Genomic DNA, 25,790 nt, shown 5'->3' on the forward strand with positions numbered 1-25,790 from the left:
AACGAACAAACTCAATGACCACGACCCCAGAGAGTATAAAATAAATAAAAAAGGCCAGTAGCCCAGACTTCTGTTTCAGTTCTCCTTCCTGTGGACTAGTGCCCCCTTTCCAGAATAAACCACCTGTTGGCAAGTTCAGTCTCAGTTGCAAGACTGCCGTGAGCCTGGTGATTGACAGGGAGAACCCGAGAGAACGGTTCAAGCCAGGAGTCAGGCAAATGCTCAGTGTATGAACAAGTGACTGTCCTCCATCCACCCAGACAACCCTGCTCGTGGATAAGGGAACACAAGGGCATGAGGGAATTTTCAGCGATGATGGGAATGTCCTACATTTTCGGTAGTCACGTGACTACACACATTAACCAAAACTCAAAATTATTAAAGAAAGCCCCTAAGCCAGGAAAACAGCATAAAGGTTATGTACTGGCCCTCTGCCTTGGAAAAGTCTCTGTATCCCTTGGTGACTTTCCTTGCACATAAAATCGTAATAAAACCCTTTAAAAATTTATGATTCATCGTAAAGGTGATAAGGATGAAAAACTATAGTTTTAACACACACACAGACACACACAGAGTAAAGGACAATGAAAATCTTGGGATCTGAAGAAGTGGGTACAAATGAGGAAACAGCTTTGGGATTCAACAGTATGAGACGCAGCAGCCTGCTTCCTATTCCCAATCATCTCTAAAGAAACAGTTCTGCCCCAGCACATCATGACCACCAAAACATGAAGCCATTATTCAAGGTCAGTTGTTCTAGCTTCCTTTCCATTGCTGTGCGAAGAACACTCTGACCAAAAGCAGCCTGGGGAAGGTTACACTTTTGGACCACAGTCCATCACTGAGGGAAGTCAAGGCAGGAATGTAAGCTGCATCCTCGCTCACTCCCTGGCTCACTCCAGTTCCTGCTCAGCTGGCTTTCTGATACAGCCAGGCCCACAGCAGGCGGGGCTAGGCCCTTCCAAGTCAATTACCAGTCAAGACAACCCCTTACAGACATTGTCACAGGCCACGCTGATCAGGAAATGCATCCATTGAGGCCTACTCAGGTGACTCTAAGCTGTGTAGAGTTGACAACTGACGCTAACCAGGGTATCAATAATGATATTAAGCACATTCTGTCTAAAAAAATAAGGTGCTATGTTGAAAGGAAACAAAAAAGTTAAATCAAAAGTCAAATGAACTTTTAATTTGGAAATTTATAAAATGAATGTTTAAGTTTTTTTTTAAAAAAAATCTGACCACTCAAACTGGTTAGTCCATAAAGATAGCTCTATAACAATCGCTTAAAAACAGAAATTGTTACAAATTGGATAATTAATATGGCTGTCAACTTGACAAGATCTAGGATCATCAGAGACACAAGGTTCTGGGCGTGCCTGGGAGGGATTAGCTTGATTACATCAGTTAATTGAGGTGAGAGGTCCCACCTCACTGAGTGGCACCAGTCACTGGGCCGACATCCTGGACTGAAGAAAGAGGAGAAATCCAGTTAAGCACCAGGCATTCATCACTGCCCTCTTCCTGACGACAGATATGACGTCACTTCCTCCAGCTCCTGCCACCAGGAGCCATGGTAGACTGTCCTCTTGCGCCCTGAGCCCAGATCAACCTTTCCTCCCTTAGATAGCTTTTGTCAGAGCATTTTTATCACAGCACCACTGGTGCTAGCAGAATCTTGCGTGTATAGGTCTTATGTGGATGTCGGAACTGCATCATTGCCAGTGAATGAATAAGAGCTGCCTTAGGATCATACAACAGGCTGGGGGTGTGGTTCCATGGCAGAGTGCTCACCTAGCAAGGACTAAGTCCTTGGTTTTATCTTCAGCAACAGACACACCCAAATCTACACCAACACAGTCACATCACCTAGTCGCTCAGTGATCAGACGTGGAAGCTGGAATCTTCTCTTAGCACTTGTGAACTCGGGCAAGTTACTCCACATTGCGGAGTCTTGCTGACCTCACGTACTGTTGCTAAAACTCCTTCTCTGGAGAGAGGGACTATGAACACCTACCCCTCCACCTAAGGTTCCTCCTAAAGTCCTAACAACAAACCCAAGTACAATTTCACAGAAGTCTGCCCTGGGGACCCAGTAAATTTACTTGGCTTACTTACAGAGCATGCATGAAGGGTGACTGACAGGAGCCTGGCTGACCCCAAAGCAGCCCATTCTCAAGTCTTCACCCTGCCTGGAGGGTGGCTTCAGGATTCTCACACAATGGAGCCCCTTCCCCTAGTCTCCTCCAGTCTATACACTCTAGCTCCTCCCCTAGGTCCTGAGGGCACAGCAATTGGGGCAGAAAAACCGCAGAAATGGCTGGGAGGAGTGGCTGGATGCTCCGGCTCCCCTGTGGGTTCAGTGGCCCTCCCACCTTCTCCTTCCCGACAGGAATGTCAACAGTCCACACCTTTTCCTTCTAAGGAGGGAATTCCAACACTCCAGCAGGCACAATGGCCTGCCTGTGGATGCTAGCAAAGAGGCACAGCTGCCCGCAGGAGGATGGGTCGGCCGCCTGGCTGAGGATCGCCCATCACGTGACTGCAAACACCCTACTTCAAAATAAGCCAGGCGCTGTATAAGTGCTCACTTCTGTAGCTGTATTACTGTTACTACACGTGTGTATGTGTGCTGGCCTTTGGAATGTATTACTGTTACTACATGTGTGTATGTGTGCTGGCCTTTGGAGTGCATTACTGTTACTACATGTGTGTATGTGTGCTGGCCTTTGGAGTGTATTACTGTTACTACATGTGTGTATGTGTGCTGGCCTTTGGAGTGTATTACTGTTACTACATGTGTGTATGTGTGCTGGCCTTTGGAGTGTATTACTGTTACTACATGTGTGTATGTGTGCTAGCCTTTGGAGTGTATTACTGTTACTACATGTGTGTATGTGTGCTGGCCTTTGGAGAGTACAGTTTGCCGGGCTGGGAATGGAGCACGGTTGGTAGCATGCTTGTCCCAAGCACAAAGCCCTGGCTCTGGCACAGCATAAATCAGGTGTGGTGGCACACATCTGTAATTCCAGCACTTGAGAGGAAGGGACAGAAAGGCTAGAAGATCAAAGTCCTCCTCAGCAACGCAACAAGCTGGTGATGAGCCCAGGCTACAGGAGACTTTATCTGAAAAGAAATGAATTTTTACAAGCTTCTGGTCTATCTAATTGCTTGCTTGAGTAATTAGAATTAAACGAGTAAGATTTAAATTAGCAAGCTGTGACTTCAAATGGATATAAAACAGTACTGCGATAAAACAGGGAAAGCTTAGAATCAGCCTAGGTTTGGATCTAAATAAACACTCTCCCTCAACAAGGATTTACTGAGTGCCCACTGGGTACAAAGTATAGTGTCCCCTGGGCTGCCAGGTTATAATGGTAGCGAAGACCCCAACTCCAGCCCCAGTCCACAGGACCTTGCCATAGCCTGCAGTTGGGGATCTTGGGCCACTACTTAAAAAAAATCAGTCAGTGCCTCAGTTTCCCTACCTATCACATGGTAATGATAGTTACTTCCTAAGGCCAAAGCAAGGATCTCGGGAGCACGCATCTGGACTGGTTTCTCAGTGGAGCGTAGAGGCTCAGTGACTGGCATTATTGTGGACAGGCTAGCAGTCCAAACAGAAGCATAACTGACAGAGTTTCTTGGAGTCTGATCGTCCAAGAGACTGCTCACTGATCAAGCCCCACCAGTATTGCTGAAATGATACCAATTTCAAGTCTATGAAGTTCTTAGTAAGTTAATAGGAAAGTGTTGAGCGCAGGCGACCTCCCACCAAATAAGTACGGACTCGGTACATTTCCACCTCCTGAAAATTCACCAGAAATTTGGAAATAAAGAAAAGAGAGTTCTCAGTTCACATTCTGATTTGGACTTCATTTATTGATGGGAAGATTAGAAAATACTATGATCTCATGTGAGTTTCTTCTTTTTCTTATTATTTGCAATACCTACGTCCTAAACCATGATTAAACTATCATCGTGTCTGACAAATGCCAGAGAGGTCTTCTTTGAGGCAGTTTTCAGAAATTACCGTATTTCATAGTTCTAGGCCCACATGCAACAATCATAACTAATTTCCACAGTTAACAATTGGAGCTGATTTCTAATTTAGCCAGTTATCATACACATTACCCAGTTCTAACCTCGCGTGTAATGAATGCAAAGACGGTTATTTTTAAGGATTAACTCATCCTCACAGCAAAGATGTTTCAGCTTCACTCAGGAAGTAGTCACCTTTTTAATAATTATCTGAGGACGGAGGAGCTGGCTCGGAGGGCGATGGCGCTTGCCGCGCGAGCCCGGAGGAGACCTGAGTTTGATTCCCAGAGCCACGTAAAGGTGGAAGAGGGATGTGGAGTCCAGGGAGATTTAGAGGCTACCAAAAGCAGCACTGCTATTAGGAAAGGTTGAAGAATTTCTCAGAGGCAGTTGCCAAGCCTAACGTGCACAGACAATCACAAAAATGTTTACCCAACGTACAAATAAGAGAATGCAGATGCGATGAAGAGGCGCTAGCTGGCCCCGTGGGAGTTGCAGGGTTTCTGTGTGGACAACAAAGGCCTCACCTCCTCACTGATGAACTTCCACTCCCTCTTCAGGTCTCCACGCCACTGCTGCCACACCCTGGCGGCTTCCAGCAAACTCAGCCACTTCTCCCACAGAGCAGAGGCCACTCCGAGCACACACGCACCATCGCCATCACTTTCTGTGCACCTGCATCTCAGGTGTCTGAGGACCTGACGGAGGCTCACTAAGTCTCCTTGGATTGACAGGAGACTTGCTGTGAGGGCCTTAAAGAGAAAATGACAGGACAGACAGAAGGTCTATGTTTTTTTTTCCTGAAATATTACTCTAAACTTGGCACAGTTAAGAATCTTTTTTAAAGTGGCATATTTCGTGTGGTGGTCTTGGTTGGTCTCAAGCTCAGAGATCCTCTATCCCCTTGCCTCCCGAGTACTGAGATTAAAGATGCACACCACCACTGCTTGGCCCATTTAGAAGTTCTTGATTTATTTGTCCAGTTTCTTTTTGGTAGATGAATGGCCTCATCTAAATCGTAATGTCTAGCCAGCAGTGCTAGCTCATGCCTTTAATTCCAGCACTCAGCAGGCAAAGGAAGGGTGACTGCAAGTTCAAGACTGGTCTAGGCTATGCAGCAACTTTGTCTCAAAAATAAATAAATATGTAAATAAAGCTAAAGTATAACAGCAAAGCACCACAGCTTCTAATAGATGAGAATCAACAAAACTCAAAATTGTTTTCACAAGCTGGGGATGTTTCCAAGTCAGAGAGTGCTTGCTTGCTATGATTACAAAAGTAAACAGAACCGAAGCAAAACCAGGCATGGAGGCGCACGCCGGGGACCCCAACACTCAGGAGGTGAGGAGTAGAAGTGGGATTTGGACCACAGGCGACTCTGTTTCAAATAAATATATAGAAAACGTCGAGATTTGACAGAAGCAGTGACTGTTCTGGCATGGATCCAGTAATATACCTCAAAACGTCATGAAAGGAAAGGGCCAGAAAGGCGGCTATGGCTGGATGCTATGGAGGAGGGAAGGACTACACTGTAGATCTAATCAACTGGCAGGTGTTGGGGAGTCGGCATCAGCCCCTCATCTCCCACCTCTGACTGGGACTCTGCTCATGGGGGTTTGAAGATTTCTGTGGCTCACAGCAGAGCCGTGCTCTCTGCTGCCCCCACCTGGTTATTCCCCGGGTCTTCACGCAGACCCTCTGCAGACTCACCTTGCTCTGATCCAGGCCCGCTAAAGCTTCTTTGTAGGACCTGGGCAATGGGGACATGGACTGTCTGAGATCTGTCTCCATTTTCCTGAGCCAAGAGCAAATTTCCTCTTTCATTTTTCTATAGCGTTTGTAATTCTCTAGGCACCTGAAGAGGCAGTTAGAAAAAAATATTCAATTTTATTTCTCATTGATCCACCCCAACACATAAAGAAGGGGGTGCTTTTTTTGCTATTGAAGCCACCTACAGATGGCTTTAAACAGGCAGATACAGTTACCCTCAAAACGCCAAATTAGACAGAGAAAGATGGATGATAGCTAGAGAGAGAGGGGGAGAGATAGATTGAGAGACTGATTTTTTTATGCACTATTAATGAGCCATAAGTAGGTTGAATTCTGGGAGAAAGGTACATAATGCTAAAAATGTCAAAAACCAAATAATAAAATAAAAATGTCTACATTTGGATTCATTTTCTTCATTCTGCTTGTTTTAGGGAGTTAATTTCAACTATAAAGAATTTCCCAGAATCAGGATAAAATCATTTACATAGTAAAAGCCTTTTACAGATAAGAGCATTTATTAAAATAGGAAAAAAAATCTATCAAACAAAAGGCAAGGTTAGGTAACAAGTCATCACAAAATTTATATATGGATTGTGATTACTATTATAAAATATTTGTTACGAGGAGGAAAAGAACTAATGTTATAGTAAAAAGAAAAAAAGTGGGATAATTTATATTTAATTGTGATGTATTTTTAAAAACACCATACAATTACATACACTAAGTAGGTACTGCCTAAATTGTCCACTCAGAATAATTTAAAATTTTAAATTTTCAGGAGCTGGACTGTAGTTCAACAGGAGGGCAAATGCCCAGCATATGTATGATCTTGAGTTTAATCCCTAGTAAAAAAAAAAAAAATTAAATATTCTGCAAAGAAAATAAAAACTCTCACACCTGAAATCCTAGCACTCATCCTCAGGTAACGGACTGCCTAAGTTTGAGGCAAAAGGCTAGTTTCAAAACAATGGCAAAAACAATATATTAAAAAAAAAACCCAGCCCTGTGTGTGTGTATGTGTGTGTGTGTGTGTGTGTGTGTGCACATGTGCATTCATTCATGCAAGTACAAGTATCATAGAGAGCATGGGCATGAGAAAGTCGGACATCAGTGTGAGGCGGCTTCCTTGCTCTCTTATTTTCAGAGATGGTCTCTCTCTGAACCTGATGCTTGTGGATTTGGCCATCTTGCCAATGAGCTCCCAGGATCCTGGATTAGTTAACCCGGTCTCTACATCGGTATTAGTGATGCAAACTCTGGCCTCATGCTTTTATGATGGGCACTTTCCTGACTGAACCATCTCACCGCCGGCCTCCTGCTCTGCTTGTATACATGCACACACATGTGGACAGAGGAGAGTGCTCTGAGCATGTGTGAAAGCCAAGGAGGCCATCTAGTGGCCCGTTCTATCATTCTCTATCTTATCCCTTGAAACAGGGTCACTCACTGAACCTGGAGCTTGACTGGCTGCCAGCAAGGCCGTCAATCCTCTGGCTTTGTCCCTCTCTCCCCCTGCAGAGCTAGGGTACAGGAGAGGCCATGCCCATTTTTTTTGCATGGGTTCTGGGGATTTGAATTCAGGTCCTCATGTGTGCAAAGCAAGCAATCTTACACTCTAAGCCATCTTCCACCCCTCTCTAACCATCTAATGTCAAGTGTTAGCAAGGAGGTGGGCAACTGGAATATCTGTATGTACCTGGTTTACTGGAAATCAAGGGGCCATTTAGTGCTAGCACCCATACTCAGGTAACGGACTGCCCAAGTTTGAGGCAAAAGGCTAGTTTCAAAACAATGGCAAAAACAAACAAACAAAAAAAAACCAGTTCTGTGTGTGTAAGTGTGTGCGTGTGCACACGCGCGCATGTATGCATTCCTGCAGGTATAAGTATCATAGATAGCAAGGGCCATCTATGTCCCTTTGACCCTTACACCCGAGGGAGGCTCCTGCATCTTCAATATGTTCCTAGAAGCACTGCTATTTAATGTAGGAAACTGCAAACAACTCAAACGTCCATCAACAGCTACAGACGAGAAGGTGACTAAACCTTATGGTCAAAGTGATGAACTTGAAAAATATGGAGTTACAGAATAAAAGAGTGAAAATAAAGAGAACAGGACACAAGCACAGCAAAAAACAATAAAAAGAAACAATAAATATAAAATTTAGGGCATTAATATTATTTTCTAATAAAGTAAGGAGAATTCAAGTTAATGAATTTTATCAGATTCATTTAATTCAGTTAATGAATTAAATCAGAGGTTTATCTGGGACACTTGGGGTATAGAGATGCTCATTTTGCCTCTGCCCTTTACACTGGCTACACATTTTAGACATCCCATTCTATGTATCAGATACTAAACAAGAATTAAAGCAGACTGAAACTTTTAACATGGTTTTATTTGGTGGCTTTTTACACTTTCCTATATCCAAATTTCCTCTGATGTGCGCATTAATTATAGAGACACGGAAAATGATGTTCTGTTGCCTGAAAGTATCCCTGAAGACAGGCGACCTACCTTCTATCTTCTGCTTCCTGGGCCTCCAGCCCCGCCTTCAGGGCTGAGTTCTTAGACACCAGGTCTTGTAAAGTACCCTGCAGTCGCTCTTTGGCCTCAGGGCTGGAGATGGTCCCCAAGGTCTCGGTGAGGTTCTGGATTTCCGCTACTGCGGACTGCAATTCCTCCTGCTTACAGCGGGCCGGCTCCAGGGATTCTTTGGGATGGTGAAGGTCCAGTCGGTAGCACCGAAGTATGGCTTCCAGGGATGTGATGATCCCCACCGCCCTCGTGACTAGTTCCTCATACTGGGTTGCATTTTCATAGGCGTCATCCAGGATATTCTGGTGATTTGGAGATTAAACACAGTCAGGCCGTTTTCTAACTTGGGAGATTTTTTGCTACTGTCAAAGGTAGTGTATTGTTACACCTGTTCTTACAGGGAGCAGTCTTACATGAATATTGAAAAATGAGTAACTCAAAATAAAAAAAAACCAGCCACATTTTCTAAAAAATCTAATTTAAACTTAAAATAACATCTCATTAATCTTGCCAGTTGATAAATAATTCTGGCTCTGGGATTCTTGCACCAGGCTATGAATTAAATACAGCATTATATAATATATATATATATATATATATATATATTGCCTTAGAATAAATGAAAACAGCCCCAAACCCAGGCTTTTTGGGTTTCAAATGAGCAGCATTATCTGCCACCAACTTCAGTTCAGGTACATCACTGAATGTCCCTAAGGTACATCACTGAATGTCCTATGCCCCAGTCTTGTGAAAACAGCAAGTGAATTTAAAGATGTTTTCCTGTCCAGCTCTAATCAAATTACTCATGGGTGGGGTAAGTTATGTAGAGTGTTTCTCGAAACTATTAAAAGCAAAAGAAGTATTAGAATTACTCAGCATTTCTTACAAGACTATTTAAATAGCACACAGGGATTTGTCACATCACTTTACATTTCTGTGGAATTTATACCACCTAGCTACATTGGAGTCCTTCCTAACGTATTTCCCAACTACCGGAGGGAGACAGGGAGGCTGTTAGAGTTGTTCTGAAGCAAAACTCAGCGAGTGCCCTGACAGCTCTCAACCTTGCTGTTGCAACCACAGTCGTTATGTAAATAACAGGTATGCATGGACATGCCCTAATAAAAGTTTAGTTTCAAATCAAGCACTATGGACAGGATTTGGCCAGTGGGCCTTAAATTTAAGGGTCCTACTGTAGACTTAGACAAACCACGCTCTCAATCCTAATGCTGTCACTGCTCTAAGACCCCCAGAAAGAGGTTTGTGCTTCTGAGATCCAAATTTTCATTCTTTCTTATTTTATTTTCTTTCAGTGCTGGGAATTGAACTCGGGAGCTTGGCGCATGCTGGACAAGCATTCTGCCAATGAGCGGAACCATTAAACAAGGCTAGCAACAGCAGCGCCAACCCTCAACCCCCAGCACAATATAAGTTCTAAATAAGCTTTAGTGACCATTTGGTGCCCTTCCTTCTATACGTCTACTCCCTATTGGGCTACTATCACCACACAAAAAACTTGTGGATTCAATGGGGCTTAGAAGGGAAACATAGACAGCAGCTTCATCTTCTCTCCGATTTATGGGACACTGAAGTTTGATGCTGAAGAATGAGTCGACATTACAGAGTGGCTCACGGCCTTTAGACAGCAGCTGGCCTTTTGCAGAGAATTCTCCTGTAGGGCCTGTACTATCTTCAGAAGGACCGACTGGCATAACCTGGAGCAAAACAACCACCAGCCTCAAACGCCTAAGTTCAAAGACAACTTACCATGCGCAAATCAATGTTTCTGCTCAGCTCCACGTGCAGACCTTCAAGGTCCTGTAATTTTGCCTCCACGTCACTGGTTCCGGAAGTGTTTTCTTCTCTTTGTTCCTCAGCAACCCTCAAGGCTCTGATACCACACACTTCAGCCTGAACTTGCTCACCAAATGCTTCCCAGGTCTCCTTCTCATTTTGAATATGTTGAGTCCCCAAATTTACACATAGAGGCTGCTGTAGCCGAGACTTTATTTGCTTTAAAACATGCAGGGAATTTTCTAGTTTGTCCTGGAGAGCCTTTTCGTCCACTGCTTTCGGTTGCAATTCTAGCAGCATGTTCTGGAGATCCTCTTGAAGCCTAGCATTGTCTTCTGCGTTAAGCTTCAGTTGCAGCATCTCGCTCTCTTTGAACGCGTCGCCAAAAGCCTCACTTTTGCTTAATTTCTTCATTACCTCATCACGCAAGCGTTTGGCTTTTTCAATTTTCTGAATCAAAATTTGTGCGTTGAGCAGCGTGCTTTCTGGTGACATATGAGGGGCTTTCGGCAATGATTTGGCCCTTTTCTTAATTTGCAAATCCATAGCCCTTATCTTACTTAGTAGGGCCTGGTACCTGTCGCTTGCTATTAAAGATATGTCTAGCTGCTTAATTTTTGATTCCAGTTCCTTTTCCCTCTCAAGCACTTGGGTCTGTAACTGCTCAAGCAGTGAGCCATCCCAGGCTAGCCCTTCCGAGTCAAACACTTCTTCAGATGTCAACATTTGTGAGATGCTGCCTCGAAGAGCGGCCAGCTTGTCTTTAAGATGGCAGAGCTGGGCTTTAGCACCCTGGTGCGGCTCTTGATGAAGCGGGAGAAGCTCGTCGAGCCGGAGGCTCTCAACCTCTCTCTGAAGCACACCTACTTTTCCACGGAACTCCTGCTGAGACCTGATCTTGCGTTCCATTTCGTTACAGCTATTCTGGATGAATCTTTGTGTTTGGCTGGTCCTTGTTTTGAGGTTTTTCAACCGATCATCCAGAAATAATCTCTCAAACACATCTGCATCCTTGTAGGCATTTGTGAGTTCCTGGAGGTGTGCTGAGATTACACTCTCCATGTCTCTCAGTTGCTGCTGGGACGCCTTCAAGACGGCCCCTTGATGCTCCAGCTCGGCCTCCGTGGAGGCTTTCTCCCACGTGGGAGCCATCAGGGTCTCACTTTGTTCAAGTGCCAGTTGAGCCTTTCCTATTACCGCAAACAATTTGCTTCTTTCTTCCAACTTCAATTCTAGTTGCTGTGACCGCTGAGTTGACTTTAAAAGCAGTGCTTGGTATTGATTCTGTAAATCCTCCAGGAGGGTATGTAAAGCATCGCTCTCACATGCTGCGAGGCTGGGAGTGAGGCCTCTGGCCTCGTCCACCAGCACCTCCACTGCCTGCTGCTTACCCAGAATGCCATCATGAATCAACTTGCACTTTCTGATCTGAGAAAGGATGTCATCGGGGAGGAGGGAGATGGGGGCAATGAGCTCGGCCAACATGTTCTTGACCCATAAGAGGGTCTCTTTTATCCTGTTCTTTAGGTCACACTTCTTAATCCGATTTTCTGCCTCTTGGTTTAATGGCTCCAGTGCCTCCAGTTCCTTATTCAAATTATTTAGGGCATCTTCCAGAGTTTCCTTTTCCCTTTCTCCCCAAAGTCTCTTCATCTGAAGCTCTGCTTGCCGCTTTAAGCCAGAAAATTCATATTTGATTGCCTGGATCTCAGCGGCTGGGGCAACCAATCCCAAGCTCTCCTCCTGTTGTTCTGGAGAATTCAGACTTAGCTGTAGGTGCTGTTGCTGCTCATGGAGAGAAACCCCGATGTCCTGGGCCTTCTTCAGGAGGTAGGTAAGTTCACTGTGTTCTGTGGCTTGCTGAAAACATTTCCGGTGAGCCAGATGCTCCACAAGCTCCCACCCATGTTCAAGTTGCTTCATTTGGCTCTCAACCAGCTTTTGATCCTCGGGGCTCAGAAGGCTGGATAAATGGTCCCATTCCATGCGAAGCTTACTCAGAGAGACTTTTTCTTTTTCTACGAATCCCAGGAACTTCTTGATTTTGCCCAGATAGGTTGCACTGTCTAGTGAGCCGCTAGAAAAAGAATAAAAATGAAGAAATAAAGGGAAAGGAATGAGGTGGAGAGAGCAAGGCATGGAAAATGCTCTGTGAATGGAAAGCCCTTCACCTAAGCTTAGCCTAAGACAGAGCAATTACTGTGGTATCCACATTCCTTGTTACCACCCTTCCCTTCCACCAAGAATAGCTAATCATTTTAAATAGAAAATTATTTTGAGGGATATTATTAAAAATAAAATCCATTTAGATATAAGCATAAAACCTTTATGATAAGAAATATTTGCGCATTGAGATTATATATCTTCTCTTATGTCTTATAACTATATGACTACCATCTAATATTTTCAAGGGCAAAGGGAATATATATTTATTATTATTATTATTATTATTATTATTATTATTATTATTATTATTATTGTATGATGGTGGGGTGATGACCCGTGTCATGGAATGCACACAGAGCCAGAGGACAATTTTGCGGAGTCATTTCTTTCCCCTTCTGCCTTTAGATAGGTTCAGAGAATTAAGCTCAGATCATCAGGTTTGGCAGCAACTGCCTTTATCTTCTGAGCTATCTTGCTGATCCCCAGAAGGCATACATTTATATTAAATGATTAAAATATATAACTTTCAATATGTGATAATGTAAACCAATTATATTGATACTAGGCAGCTATATACATGTTTCTCTATACCCCACAGTGCAGAATACATTATTTTTAAAGACTACTGAATTCCATAGAATACACACACACACACACACACACACATATGAGATAGTTACATTATTGTTTAATAACTTATTTGTAAAACAGTACTTAGTAACACACACAAACACACACAGAGCATGAATCCAATAAAGTTTTCTTAAATATCATCTGCCATGGTTTGAGAGTCTATGCTCACTCCAAACAAATTCTTATTTTATTGCTGCTGTTGTTTGCTGGGGTTTGTTTGCTTTTTAAAAACGTAGACTTTTTTACTTATAGGTTAGGGGATACTTGTGTGGGCAACAGTTCTTTCCTTCCACCTAGGTCCTGAGTATCAGACTCAGGTTGTCAAGCTTGGTGGCACGTGCCTTTACCAACAGCCACCCTTCAGGAACCTTATTTGCTTTTCTGAAACAGGGTCCCAAATATAAATGTTGAAATCTGAGTGACCACATAATGGTAATAAGAGGCGGGCTCTTTGGGAAGTGAGGAACGTCCCTGAACTAGATGGAAGGTTCACCAGACGTGAGGTTTGCCAGCCTCTTAGACCTTGGACTTCCCAACTTCAAAAGAGTAATGATCGCTGTTCCTGAGTCACCTAGTCTGCGACATCGCTAGAGCAGACTAAACCAGCGTGCCCACGGGATCCATTTCCGTGCACGATCTGAAAACCACGGCATCCTTCCACAGCACAAACTGGGCCTGCAAGGGAACAATGAACCCCAGTCCCGGATTCTTCCACTTACGCTTTGAGACTTTCTGCTTCTGCCAAGAAGGTGTTCAGTGAGGATTCAGCTGCAACTAGCTGGTCTTGAAAACCATTCAGGAGGCCGTACTGGCTTTCTTTAGTTTTCTTCAAAGTGAGAAGAGCCTGAAGTAGATTGCCCACGTGATACGCTGGAGATTTGGCAGTGGGCGGAACCAGGGCTCTTCCTTCTGTTTCGTTGAGATGTTGTTGTTCCAGAAGGTCAATGGCTTCTTTTCTGGCTTCCAAGTGGGCATATAATTCCTATGGGAAGCCATACAAATCAGCACATAGGCACACACCCATTCATTCTCCTTCCTGCCCTCCTTCATCAGATAGCAAGCCCTGTCCCATGAGGGAGTTAGTTCATTTACTCTCATGACCTCTGCTTTACAAGAATCATGTTAGGATCTGGAACACTGGGTCAGCATTTACTCTCTCTTAGGAGACGCTATTGCCTTAAAAGCCCTGTGATTTATAAAGGAAGACTCGGTTTGTTATTTCTATCTATTACCTTTTTCCTGGTCTAGAGTCACGTTTACTGTTCTGTAGAGCTGTTGGAAACAGCAGTGATCATCGAGAACAGTGGTTCTCACCCTTCCTAACGCTAATACGGTTCCTCAAGTTGTGGGGACCCCCAACCATAAAATTATTTCACTGCTACTTCATAACCGTAATGTTGCTACTATTATAAGTCATAATATCAATATCTGATATGCAGATGGTCTTAGGTGACCCCTGGGAAAGGGTTGCTTGACTCCCAAAGGGGTTGTGATGCCTGCAAACTGGTAGAACACTGGTTGATCGCTGTTAAATCGCTGGTTGATCGCTGGCTGATCTCTGGTTGAAAACCACTGACCTAGAGTTCCACTTTTCAAAACAAGGCCGTGTAGGATTTTCAGGTTTAGTGGCTAAAACTACATTGTTACTGCTGATAAGCACAGGTGCCAAGCTAAGGAGGAGGCCCCGATGTACTGAACATCAGGAGAACCAGAACCTGTCAGGTCAGAACACAGAGGCCTGGGAAAGGGAACGATGGTGAGTCACAGTCCCCTAACTCGCTCTCAAGTTCTTCAGGAACTTTGTGGAGCAGAAAGAAGTCGAATGTTCATTAAACTCTCCCACTTCCTAAACAGTTAGCGTTACACAACTTACTGATTAGTACGTAATTATATAGTTACCAAACTGATCATCAGGCAAAGGTTAAATAAGACTTTTCACTCCATACAAGCAAGTTTTTGGTAATTAAAATATATTGTATCGTGCCGGGTAAACGATGCAATCACGCTGTGAGTGTTTTTCATGTTCCCATACCTCCATCCCTTTTAATTGTTCATTTCTTAACATAATGTCCAATTCTAAAGGTTGATTTCGCAGCTCGTTGACTTTCCGCTCATCTTGGGTGTTTTGCATGCTTTCTTGAACGTTGAGGGAAAGTTGTTTTGACAAAATCATTTCCACAGCTGAGTTCTAAAAACATAAAAAGATTAATTGCTGAGTAGCCTACCTTCCAAATGAACCACTTTCATTTTTCTTGATTAAAAACCATTCCAGTTGCTTCTGTTTACTCAGATTAAAGGCTTTAAAGAGGTGTATTTGGGTACTGCCAAAGGAGGACTTTTCCCATATAATAATACCTGCACTGGGACCCCTTCCCCCAAGATAAAACATTTTTGTTATGCTAGCACAGGATCTAGAGTGGCTTCATTATATACTGACATGTAATTTACAATCTTAAAGAAATGAAACAGATATGGGAGAGTCAACAGTTGCCAAACTTACACTTAGCATTCATAAACTGAAGAGGACCACGTAAACCGTAGGCACTCATTTTTACCTCCCGGAAGTTCAAAATAAGTAGATAAGCATGGGAACACCCAGAAGCCATGATACTGAGAAGAGATTCTGCCTTCAACCAGTTGGTAATGAAAGCTACAACCTGGTGACAGGGGAGGGGACCCAGTGGATACATGCACCAACCAAGCAATCCCATGTACTCACGCTCAACCCTTAAAACCTATGTGGTGTGGTAACGCGTATCTGCAATCCCAGGGATTCCACCTCAGGATGAGAGGTGGAAACAGGAGAATCACCCAAAGTTTATGGCCAGCTGGTCTGTAGCAGGGACCGCAGCAGCAGAGGCAGAGAGATCTGGCCCCGATAAACTAGAAGATGGGAACTGACTTCCAAAAATTATTCTTTGACCTCCACAGGTGTACCCGAGTGCCTGTGTGTAAGCATGTGTGCACATACCTCCCACGACACACTAACTTAACAAATAAAAACTTACAGAAGGTGGGAAACATGATAAATGAGTAGTTTGATCTTTTTTTGAATGTTTTAGGAACTTGTGGTTATCCATGGGGCATTAGTGTTCACTTCTTTTTCAATAACTAGTGACTTTTTACTGTTTTTATTTTAGTGTGTGTGTGTACGTGTGTGTGTGTGTGTGTGTGTGTGTGTGTGTGTGTGTGTGTGCGCATCAGAGGATTACCTGTAGAACTTGTTTCTCTTGCTCTGGTCCCGGGGATTGAACTCAGGTCCTCGGGCTTTGCGGCGGGTACCTTTACCCACTAACTCATCTCTAGAGAAGTATGTGTTGTTGAACACTTGCATGTACCAGACACCACACAATAATTTTGTGAGGAGCCAGGGGTGGAGACAGTGCTGAGGAGCGAGCATTTACCTGGCCTGTTCCAGGTTAGACCACCTGAACCTCACAAAACAAAGCACACAGACAAACCAAGAGCACCTAGCATTCCACACAGTGCTGTCATATGGTAACAATAGACTATGCAGGGAGATAAGGGACTCTCCACATTGTATCTTTATAACTGTCCTGTAAATCTGAAGCAGTTCTAAAATTAAAAGTTTGTATAAAATAACCACCTGCCTGGGGTTTAACCAGCTCTCATTGGTGAGAGAATCCAGGGGCTCAGGGCATGGATTACTTTGAAATAACACAGCGTAAGTCACTGCCTTGAAATGTGACCAAAAATTACAATTCTGTGAGTTCCCTCTGGTTCCGAGACTCCAGCTCACTTGCGCTGGTGAAAACCCTTGTAGAGGACAGCCTTACAGGGGTACGAACTACACAGATGTGGGTGGTGCCTGCCTCCTCTCACTTCCTCAGAAACACTCCCAAAAGCACCTGGACACCAGAGAGGCTGCACAAAAGGCTTGGAGACCAGGCCCCAGAGAGACTTATCTGCCACCGCTATCCGCCAAGAATCCAGAGCATCTAACTCTCTCTTACCTGATGAGCTGGTGCCCAAGGGCCATTGTTACCAGGGCGTCATAGGCAACATCTGTAATGTCAGACCTTAGCGGTCAGACCCTGTAAGTCATAAACTTCGAATCACCTCCCAAAACCAGCTGCTCATTGACCCCCAAAGCCATTTTCAACCACGACTGAAAAGCCAACAGAGTCCCTCAAACGAACATTTCAAACGTAACAGGCAACATTCCTTTGGCTCATGCCAGGGAGGTTGGAACCCAGCTTGGGCCCTGATTGGCTCCTGGAAAATTCTGTCACTTCCTCCTGCCCTGCTCGTCACCCTCTGCTCTATTTTATTCGATTGTACATACTACTATAAAACATTTTATCTTAAATCATAAGACATATGAAGCATATATGATGAACAAAAATCTCCCCATGACTGAAAATATAGATTGAAGTTTTTGAAAAATGAATTTTATGCCCTGGCAATGATGAAGCATGCATGGGCAGTCCATATATGGCGGTTCTGTTGAACTCGTCCATACTGGGTTTCACTGTCTAAGTTGATGAGGACGACTGACTAGGTCTCTTCCCCCAGAGGGCACAAGATCTCATTACAGATGGTTGTGAGCCACCATGTGGTTGCTGGGAATTGAATGCAAGATCTTTGGAAGAGCAGGCAGTGCATTTGACCACAGAGCCATCTCTCCAGGCCGAGCCATTTCTTAGTTAATAAGTAAGAAAACAAAGATTAAAGTGACATAATTTTCTATATTAGAGAAACTTAAAGACCCCCCCCAATATCTTCTTTGTCATTTCCCAAAGCAAACACTGTCTTATTGCCAAATATATAACCATATATAGAATCATCGAGGCTCTCTCCCCAGGTAATTCTAGATTATAGCAAGTTAATGCTTAAAACTAACCATCACTACCATGAACAATAATATCATTGCTTCCCTATGTTCCCATTATCGATGCTGCCGTGGCAGACACTACAGTTCTCAAATGTACACACGTATTTCTTCTCCTTTTTTCTCTCGGATATGTTTGCGTAATTCTTTTTCACTTCGACTCCAGGTCCCTTGGTTTTGAAATCGGTCTCACTGGTGCACGAGTTTCTTTAGACGGTTTGCCCCGAATAAAATTACTAATCATAAAATACAACCTATTCAATTTTCAGTAGACAGTTATCAATTTGTTCTCCAGACGCAACTATCTATTCTATTATAACCAGTGTTGATCAGTCAAGAAGGCCAAGTCAACAATGATGCCACTATCCCTCTTCCCAGGCAAAGGTGATTGTTCCCTGACTATGAAACTCGGTGACAGCCAGCACCCTAAGTCCACCACTCCTAACCCATGTCACACCACCTCTGGAGGATGTGTTCTTTCTTCTCAAAGTCTTCCAACATGAAGCAATGAGAAACAATTCTAAGGGTAAACATCACCATTGAAGGCCACACCAGAGGCTGGGGAGATAGCGGGGTGGCATAGTGGGTCCAAAACACTTGCCGCTCTAGCACGAGGATCCACAGAAAAAGTTAGGGTGGGCGTGCATGCACCAATAACCCAGGACGGAGGGATAGGGAGAGAAAATGCTAGAACTTTCTGCTTGCCGGCCTGGTACAGAAACAGAAAGCTCCGGGTTCACTGAGAGACCCTGTCTCAGAGGAATAAAATGGAGAGCTGTATAGGTCACTCAGCATTTCCCTTGGGCCTCTGGACACACGTATATATCAAACATACACATACCACACACAAACACATAACAGAACAAAAGGCAGAGCAAGTCTCCCCAAGCTGTATCTTCCTCTCCATGTGGCTCTTAGGATATGATGTCTACTATGTCACTGGGACTTAGGAGACAACCCTTCACCTCTCAGCCCCCACCACTGTTACTCCGCGGCCCTCTGTGCTCCAGCCACAGAGGTCTTAAGCTGCTGAAATGCTTCCCAGTGTCCCCCACCCATTCCTCTGTCTAGGGCTCCCCATACCCGGCCGCAGGCTCTGCTAGCTCCAGCTGACCTCTGCATCTGAGTTGAGATATTGCTTCCTGCAAGAGGCCCTCCCCATCCTACCGTGCAACTCCAACAACTTTGCTAAAGGCTAACAGGAGGATGGCTTCTGCAGCTGGGCTTCTGTAATTTCCTAAGCTTCTGTAACTGGACTCTCATTGGTTTAACTTATTAGTGTGTCTCCCCATCTCCAGCCGGAAGACCTATGAGAACGGAGGCCATGTCTACATTTGACTCCGTTGCCTGTTTAATCATTCTTTAATAGAATGGACGCAGGCATGAGTTCATGATAGATGAAAAGCTAAGAAAGTTTCATTGAGTCTGTTTTGGTTGCTATCAATAACTGGCGGAAAAGGAAGTGCATGGAAAGAAACTCAGGATAAATTGGAAAAGCATGATTTATGATTTTCTTGTTTATTCACTATCATTTCCTTTTGACAACGCACACAGTCCTAAGAGATTAGACAACCCCTCCCTTTTTACAACCTCTTGTTAATCCACTTGACCTGTACAGGAGGGTGGAAAGGGGGCAGTTCTGTTTGCGCACATCTAACAATGCTTAGACATCACATTCATAAAGATAGGCAGCATGATTTGACACCATTCAAACCCTTTCCAAGCCTGCCTTAATCACACCAATACTAAGACAAACTCAACTGCAAGTTTGATATCTAAAATATCGTGTTCCATCTAAATAAAAATCTGAGCAATAGATTCAAATGCTATCTCAGTAATTCCTGGCAGGTATGGCAACACTTTCAACAAAACTCAGGTCAGTGCTATTTAGTAAAGGAAAATATCTACTACCCAGCACTGTGAAAGAAAGAGGCAAATGGGGGGTAGGGGACATAGAGAGGAAAGATAGGGAGGAAGGGTAGATGGAATTAAAAGATGAGGGGGAAAAAGCTTTAAAAAGTTCTTCTGGGGACTGGAGAGATGGCTTAGTGGTTAAGAGCACTGGTTATTCTTCCGGAGGACTCAGACTCGGTTCCCAGCACCCACATGTCACTCACAACCATTTGTGGTTCCAGATCCAGGGGATTCTTCCAATTCCCTCCTCTGACCTCGGTGGACGCACATGCATACACATAAACAAACAAACAAACAAATAAGCAAATATTTTAAAGAGTTCTTCTGGAGAATATTTAAAATAATCTGTTAAGGGGCTGGACGATGTTAAAGAGATGACTCAGAGGTTAGGAGTGCTTTCTGCTCTATTGTGACAATCAGAGTTTGGATCCCAGCACCTGTATCAGGTAGTTCTCAAACCCCTGTTAACTCCACAGGCACCCGTGAATGCAGGCACACACACTCATCACATATACATATATAATAAAAATAAATCCTAATGCCAGGCGGTGGTGGCACACACTTTTAATCCCAGCTCCTAGAAGGCAGTGGCAGGCAGATCTCTGTGAGTCTGAGGCCAGCCTGGTCTACAAAGCGAGTTCTAGGACAGCCAGGGCTACTTCACAGAGAAAAAAAAAATCTTAAAAAAAAAAAAAACTGATGAAAGTTTCTCAGGAGTCCACAGTGGCATGGAAAGTGAGCATTAACAAATGCTTAGTGTTAGATGTAAGGCTGCAAAACTGTATCTCACATTCTACCAGAACAATTAGCACAAAATGGGTGTCAATAAATACATTATCTATCTGTCTATCTATCTATCTGTCTATCTATCTATCTATCTATCTATCTATCTATCTATCTATCTATCTGTATGTGAGAGGTTGTACATATGTCACAGCATGCATGTGAAGGTCGGAAGACAACTTTCTAAAGTCCAGCTAGGTTCTGGGACAATAGCTCAGGGCATCAGATTTGGTGGCAGGCATCTTTGTCCACCAAGACACTTCACTGGCACTCAGTCAATGTGTGTAATGAATTAAGGGCTTCCTTTTGTTATAACAGATATTTTGCTTCATTTGCCTTTGTCTTATGAGATAGGGCCTCACTACATCACCTACTGGAATAGCTGGGACTGTTAGGCTCCACCAGTATTATTACCACAGTTTGGGATCAATCAGCTTTATCATGAGAAAAACCGTCCCTTCACATGTCCTGTGCGCTCATTATAGTGAGAGTCCCACCGGTTAGTCACACTGAGTTGTGGCAAGCGCTTCATTCCACCTGGATCTTTTCTATCTACCAATAGATTTGCTCTCTGATCATCAGGGTTGTCGTTCAGCCTTGACATTGCTCTGAACTTTACACGGTATCATGTTACATATGATGAAGGGATGGCCAGCACTGGTAGTAGAAAAACTACAAAATGCAGATTCAGGAAAATATAACATTACAAAAGAAGAAAGCATATTGCTAGAGAACTAAAACCAGTTTTCTGTAATCCAGATTTAGGGAAATTGTTTGATGTCTGTGCTGGTTAGTTTTATATCGTCTTGACACAAGCTAGAAGCATCTAAAAGGAGGGAACCTCAGCGGAGAAAATGCCTCTATTAGATCTGGCTGTAGGACATGGTCTTACTTAGCAATTGATGAGGGAGGGCCCAGCCGTTGTGAGTGGAGCCATCCCTAGGCTGGTGGTCCTGGGTTCTATAGAAAAGCAGGCTGAGCAAGTAAGGATGAGCAAGCCAGTAAAAAGCACTCCTCCATGGCCTCCGAACCAGCTGCTGTCCAGGTTCCTGCCCAGCTTGAGCTCCTGTCCTGACTTCCTTCAGTGAGTAGAAGCGTAAGCCAAATAAACCCTTTCCTCCCCAACTTGCTTTCAGTCATGGTATTTCACCATAACAATAGAAACCCTAAAACTGAAGTCTTAAATTCCCCTAACTACTCTGAAAACAACGAAACAAAACCCTCTTTGCAGTGATAATTCTTATCAATTAAGATTAAATTGAAGCTTCAAAGTCGTTTTCAAATGATGACTTTTCTCACTCTTCAATGTTCTCTATGAACCGGGCTTTCGTGGCAATAGCGGGATAGAGACGTTAGGTTGCAGGCGGCTGGGCAGCTAGCCCCCTTCCGCAACGCCATGTGTTTGGACTGCACTTGCTCTCTACAGGGTTAAGAGCACTCGCTGCATAATCCTGGGGACTGGAGTTCTAATGCCAGTGCTCATGGCACAAGCTGGGTGTGCCGTGCAGGCCTTTAGCCCCCGTTCCATGAGGGGCAGAGACGGGAGGATGGCTGGGGCTTGCTGAATTCCACCCCGGATGAGGAAATGGAAGCCCCACATTCAGGAAAAGACACTGCGTCAAAATCAAAGGAATACATGGAGAGTACAGAGGCCTTCTGTGCACACGCAGAGGGGCATGCGCCTGCACATGACACAGGCATTACACACACATATAGACATACATGTATTCAAGACACACACACACAAACACATGCTCACACACATAAAAATGCAAAAAAGTAAATAAACCTTTTTAAATGTGTAGCATATATAACATTTTTAAAAGGAGCCACAAGACAACATGCTTCTTCCTTCTCTCCGAGGAAATTCGGGGCCTAGGTGCTGGTATTTTCTCACTAATGACCCAGCAGCACTTCCAGGTGCGCTGCAGTAGAGTGAACAAAGGAAGAGAAAGGCGCCTGTTCCTTTGCAACATTCTCTGATTTCATTTACAAAATGGACCAAACCGGGGGAAAAAAATGAGCTCTTCGATATATATTTTTTTTAAACCGGGGAAATGGCTCCAGCGCATTTTCTTTCCTTTTGCCTTTTCTAATTTGCTTTTGTGCTCTTGACCCAAGAAACTGTATCTGATTACACATCGGTGAGAATAATCAGCCTAAATTGATGACTGACATTTGAACAGACTGCACAGTAATATTTCACCACGGAAATCTGGACCGTTTTCTGAGGGCTCTTTTGACAAGAGAGCTTCATAAATAGCCCGTCCTTTGAGGACTTAATTAGGAAATCAGAATGCTTGATTCGAGACTCTTTTGAAAGAGGTACACCTCTTTACTCTCAATCACGGCACTTACCTTGTTTGTTTCCCGGTTTCCCTCTGACTTTCCCACTGCCGCCGGCTCCTGAGTGGGCTTGGACGCATCAGAAGTGTCCAGCATCTCTCCACCCGGCAGAGAAGACTTTGCATGTTTTTCTGTTGAGCCTTTGGATTGAAGGATGCTGTTGAGACCATTCTCAGTGTCCCGCTTGGCAGATTCAATTCTGTTTTCCAAATCCTTTTGTTTATACTTAAGTGATTTTATATCGTCTTTAATAATCTTCTGTCCTGCTGAAGATGTATTTTGCTTGATGGAGTTTGCTAATACGGAAGCCTGCTGTAGTATGCCGCCTTGGCAACGGAGTCCACACTCCAGTTCCTAGGAGCAGAGGGAAGGCTGTTGTAAAAGCATTGCCATTCAGGTCTCAGAAGAGTTTGTTGACTTTTCACAAAGTATTGACAATGAAGACAATCAAGGAGCATTCCGCTTCACTAACACAAAGCACATATTTATCAGAAGAAAGTGTCGATACTTCATCTTGAATTTTGCATGCAAATGGATGGAAATAGAAAACACTATCCTGAGTGAGATAACCCAGACCCCAAAATATGAATGTGGTATGTACTCACTCACTAGTGGATTCTAGCCATAAACAAAGGACATTGGGCCTAGAGTTCGCGATCCTAGAGAAGCTAAGTAATAAGGTGAACCCAAAGAAAAACATATATAGATCCTCCAGGAAATTGGAAGCAGACAAAATCTCCAGGCAAAAGTTGGGAGCATGGGGGTGGGGGGTGGAGTGGAAGAAAGGGGAGAGGGGAAAAGAAAAGGGAGAAGGGAATGGTTGGGGAGAGCTTGGGGGAGTGGGATGGTTGATATGGAGGAAGGATGGATATGGGAGCAGGGAAGGAGATATCTTAATTGAGGGAGCCATTTTGGGGTTGGCAAGAGGCTTGGCTCTAGAGGGGTTCCCAGGAGTCCACAGGGATGATCTGAGCTAGGACCCTAGGCAGTGGAGGACAGGGTGCCTGAACTGGCCTTGTCCCATAGTCAGACTGATGACTATCTTGAATATCACCATAAAACATTCATCCAACAAAGGATAGAGATAGAGACAGAGACCCACACATCGGAACACTGGACTGAGCTCCCAAGGTTCAGTTGAAGAGTGGAAGGAGAGAGAATATGAGCAAGGAAGTCAGGACCACGAGGGGTTGGTCCACCCACTGAGACAGTGTGTCTGAGCTAATGGGAGCTCACCAAATTCAGCTGGACTGGTACTGAACGGGCATGGGATCAAACTGGACCCTCTGAATGTGGCCGACAATTGGGGCAGACTGAGAAGCCAATGATAATGGCACTGGGATTTTTCTCTACTACATGTACTGGCTTTTTAGGGTCCTAGTATATTTGGATGCACACCTTCATAGGCCTGGATGGAGAGGGAAGGGCCTTGGACATCCCAAAGGTCAGAGTACCCTGCCCTCCCTTAGGGTGAGGGGGAGGGTGAGTGGGGGAGTGGGAAGGAAGTGGGAGGAGGGAAAGAAGTGGAAATTTTAATTGGTATTATTTATAAAGTAATAAAAATAGAACAAAAAGAAACTTTGGGGAAATTTTCAAGCCTCTGTGGCATCCCACATCAAATCCGCTAACAGATTTCATAAGAACTAGGGAGTGTGCCGCAGGTAACAGGAAAACTGTTCATGGCACAGTTTGTAAAACACAGGAGGCGGCCAGTAGGCATTTGCTGGATATATTTCATTTAAGAGACAACCTCTGGGGTTGGAGAGATGGCTCAGTGGTTAAAAACAGTGGCTGCTCTTCCAAAGGACCTGTGTTTAGTCCTAGTACCCATTGGCTGCTCACAACTGTCTATAACTTCAATCCCAAAGACCAACTCCCTCTTTTGGCACTTCGGGCCAGAATATGGGTATGACCACAACTATTAAATAAAAGATGTATGCATTATGTCTGTACATTATGGGGGGTAGACAGGGTTTCATTATGTAGTTCCGGCTGACCTAGAACTTCCGACAGAGCTGGCCTTGAACTCACAGAGATGCGCCAGCTTCTGTCTCTCTAGTGCTGGGATTAAAGGCGTGCACCACCACGCCCAGTGATTTACCTATATTTATTTGATATGTGTGGGCGCTTATGTGTCTGCATGCGTCTGTATACCATCTCTCAAATAAAAGAGGAAGATCCAGGCTTTTCAAAACTCAAACACTCAATGTATATCAGAAAGGATAGAAGAGTCCTTCAGGATGCCCATACTAATCTAATGCTAGTCTTTAAGTTAAAATCTAATTTTATACAGGGCACTACTCAGACTGCTGCACTGGCTGTACAAGCAGTGAGAATACAATGCTGTTTTACAGATGTCGGTAAGAGCACTGATCCCCACTTGAGAGGGCTGGGTGCTTCACGAGGAAGAAAAAGGGAGGAGTATCCTATAATGGGCCTTTTTCCTCCTTCCTTCCTTCCTTCCTTCCTTCCTTCCTTCCTTCCTTCCTTCCTTCCTTCCTTCCTTTCCTACCTCTGTCCCTCTCTCCCTCCCTCCTTTCTTTCTTTCTTTCTTTCTTTCTTTCTTTCTTTCTTTCTTTCTTTCTTTCTTTCTCTGAAACATGGTTTCTCTGTGTATCCCTGGCTGTCCTGGAACTCTCTGTAGACCAGGCTGACCTCAAACTCAGAGATCCGCCCGCCTCTGCTTCCCAAATACTGGGATTCAAGGAGTGTGCCACCACGGCCCAGCTAAGGGAGAGATTTAAGAGTCCACCAGAATGAAAACTGACAGGGCAAATATTATACGATGCCCAGTCACCCAAGATAGAGAATGCAAACTCGAACATTTCCCCAAGGACATGCTACGCTGCCTTCATCGTTTTGTTTCTCAGAATCCCTTAGAATTATACTGTTTCTGAAACAAAGATAATCGAGAGTTCCAGGCTGGTCATAGGTAGGATCATCTCCTCTAAGG

The 25,790-nt window shown here is 44.1% G+C and overlaps 1 protein-coding gene across 3 annotated transcripts in view; it reads right to left on the reverse strand.

The window, feature by feature from the left end:
* Syne2 (spectrin repeat containing nuclear envelope protein 2) overlaps nt 1–25,790 on the reverse strand; it is a 296,837-nt gene that overhangs the window by 136,514 nt on the left and 134,533 nt on the right. For all 3 annotated transcript variants that reach the window (XM_087911749.1, XM_087911748.1, XM_087911747.1), the window contains exons 45-51: nt 22,850–23,191; nt 14,975–15,130; nt 13,662–13,924; nt 10,117–12,220; nt 8,329–8,651; nt 5,752–5,896; nt 4,569–4,793 (exon numbers count right to left, since the gene is read on the reverse strand). In XM_087911749.1, coding sequence (XP_087767875.1) covers nt 4,569–4,793; nt 5,752–5,896; nt 8,329–8,651; nt 10,117–12,220; nt 13,662–13,924; nt 14,975–15,130; nt 22,850–23,191 — 3,558 coding nt within the window. The remainder of the gene's footprint in view (nt 1–4,568; nt 4,794–5,751; nt 5,897–8,328; nt 8,652–10,116; nt 12,221–13,661; nt 13,925–14,974; nt 15,131–22,849; nt 23,192–25,790) is intronic.

The sequence above is a fragment of the Myodes glareolus genome, chromosome 11 (assembly GCF_982192425.1).
Source record: "Myodes glareolus chromosome 11, mMyoGla1.1, whole genome shotgun sequence".
NCBI lineage: Eukaryota > Metazoa > Chordata > Mammalia > Rodentia > Cricetidae > Myodes > Myodes glareolus.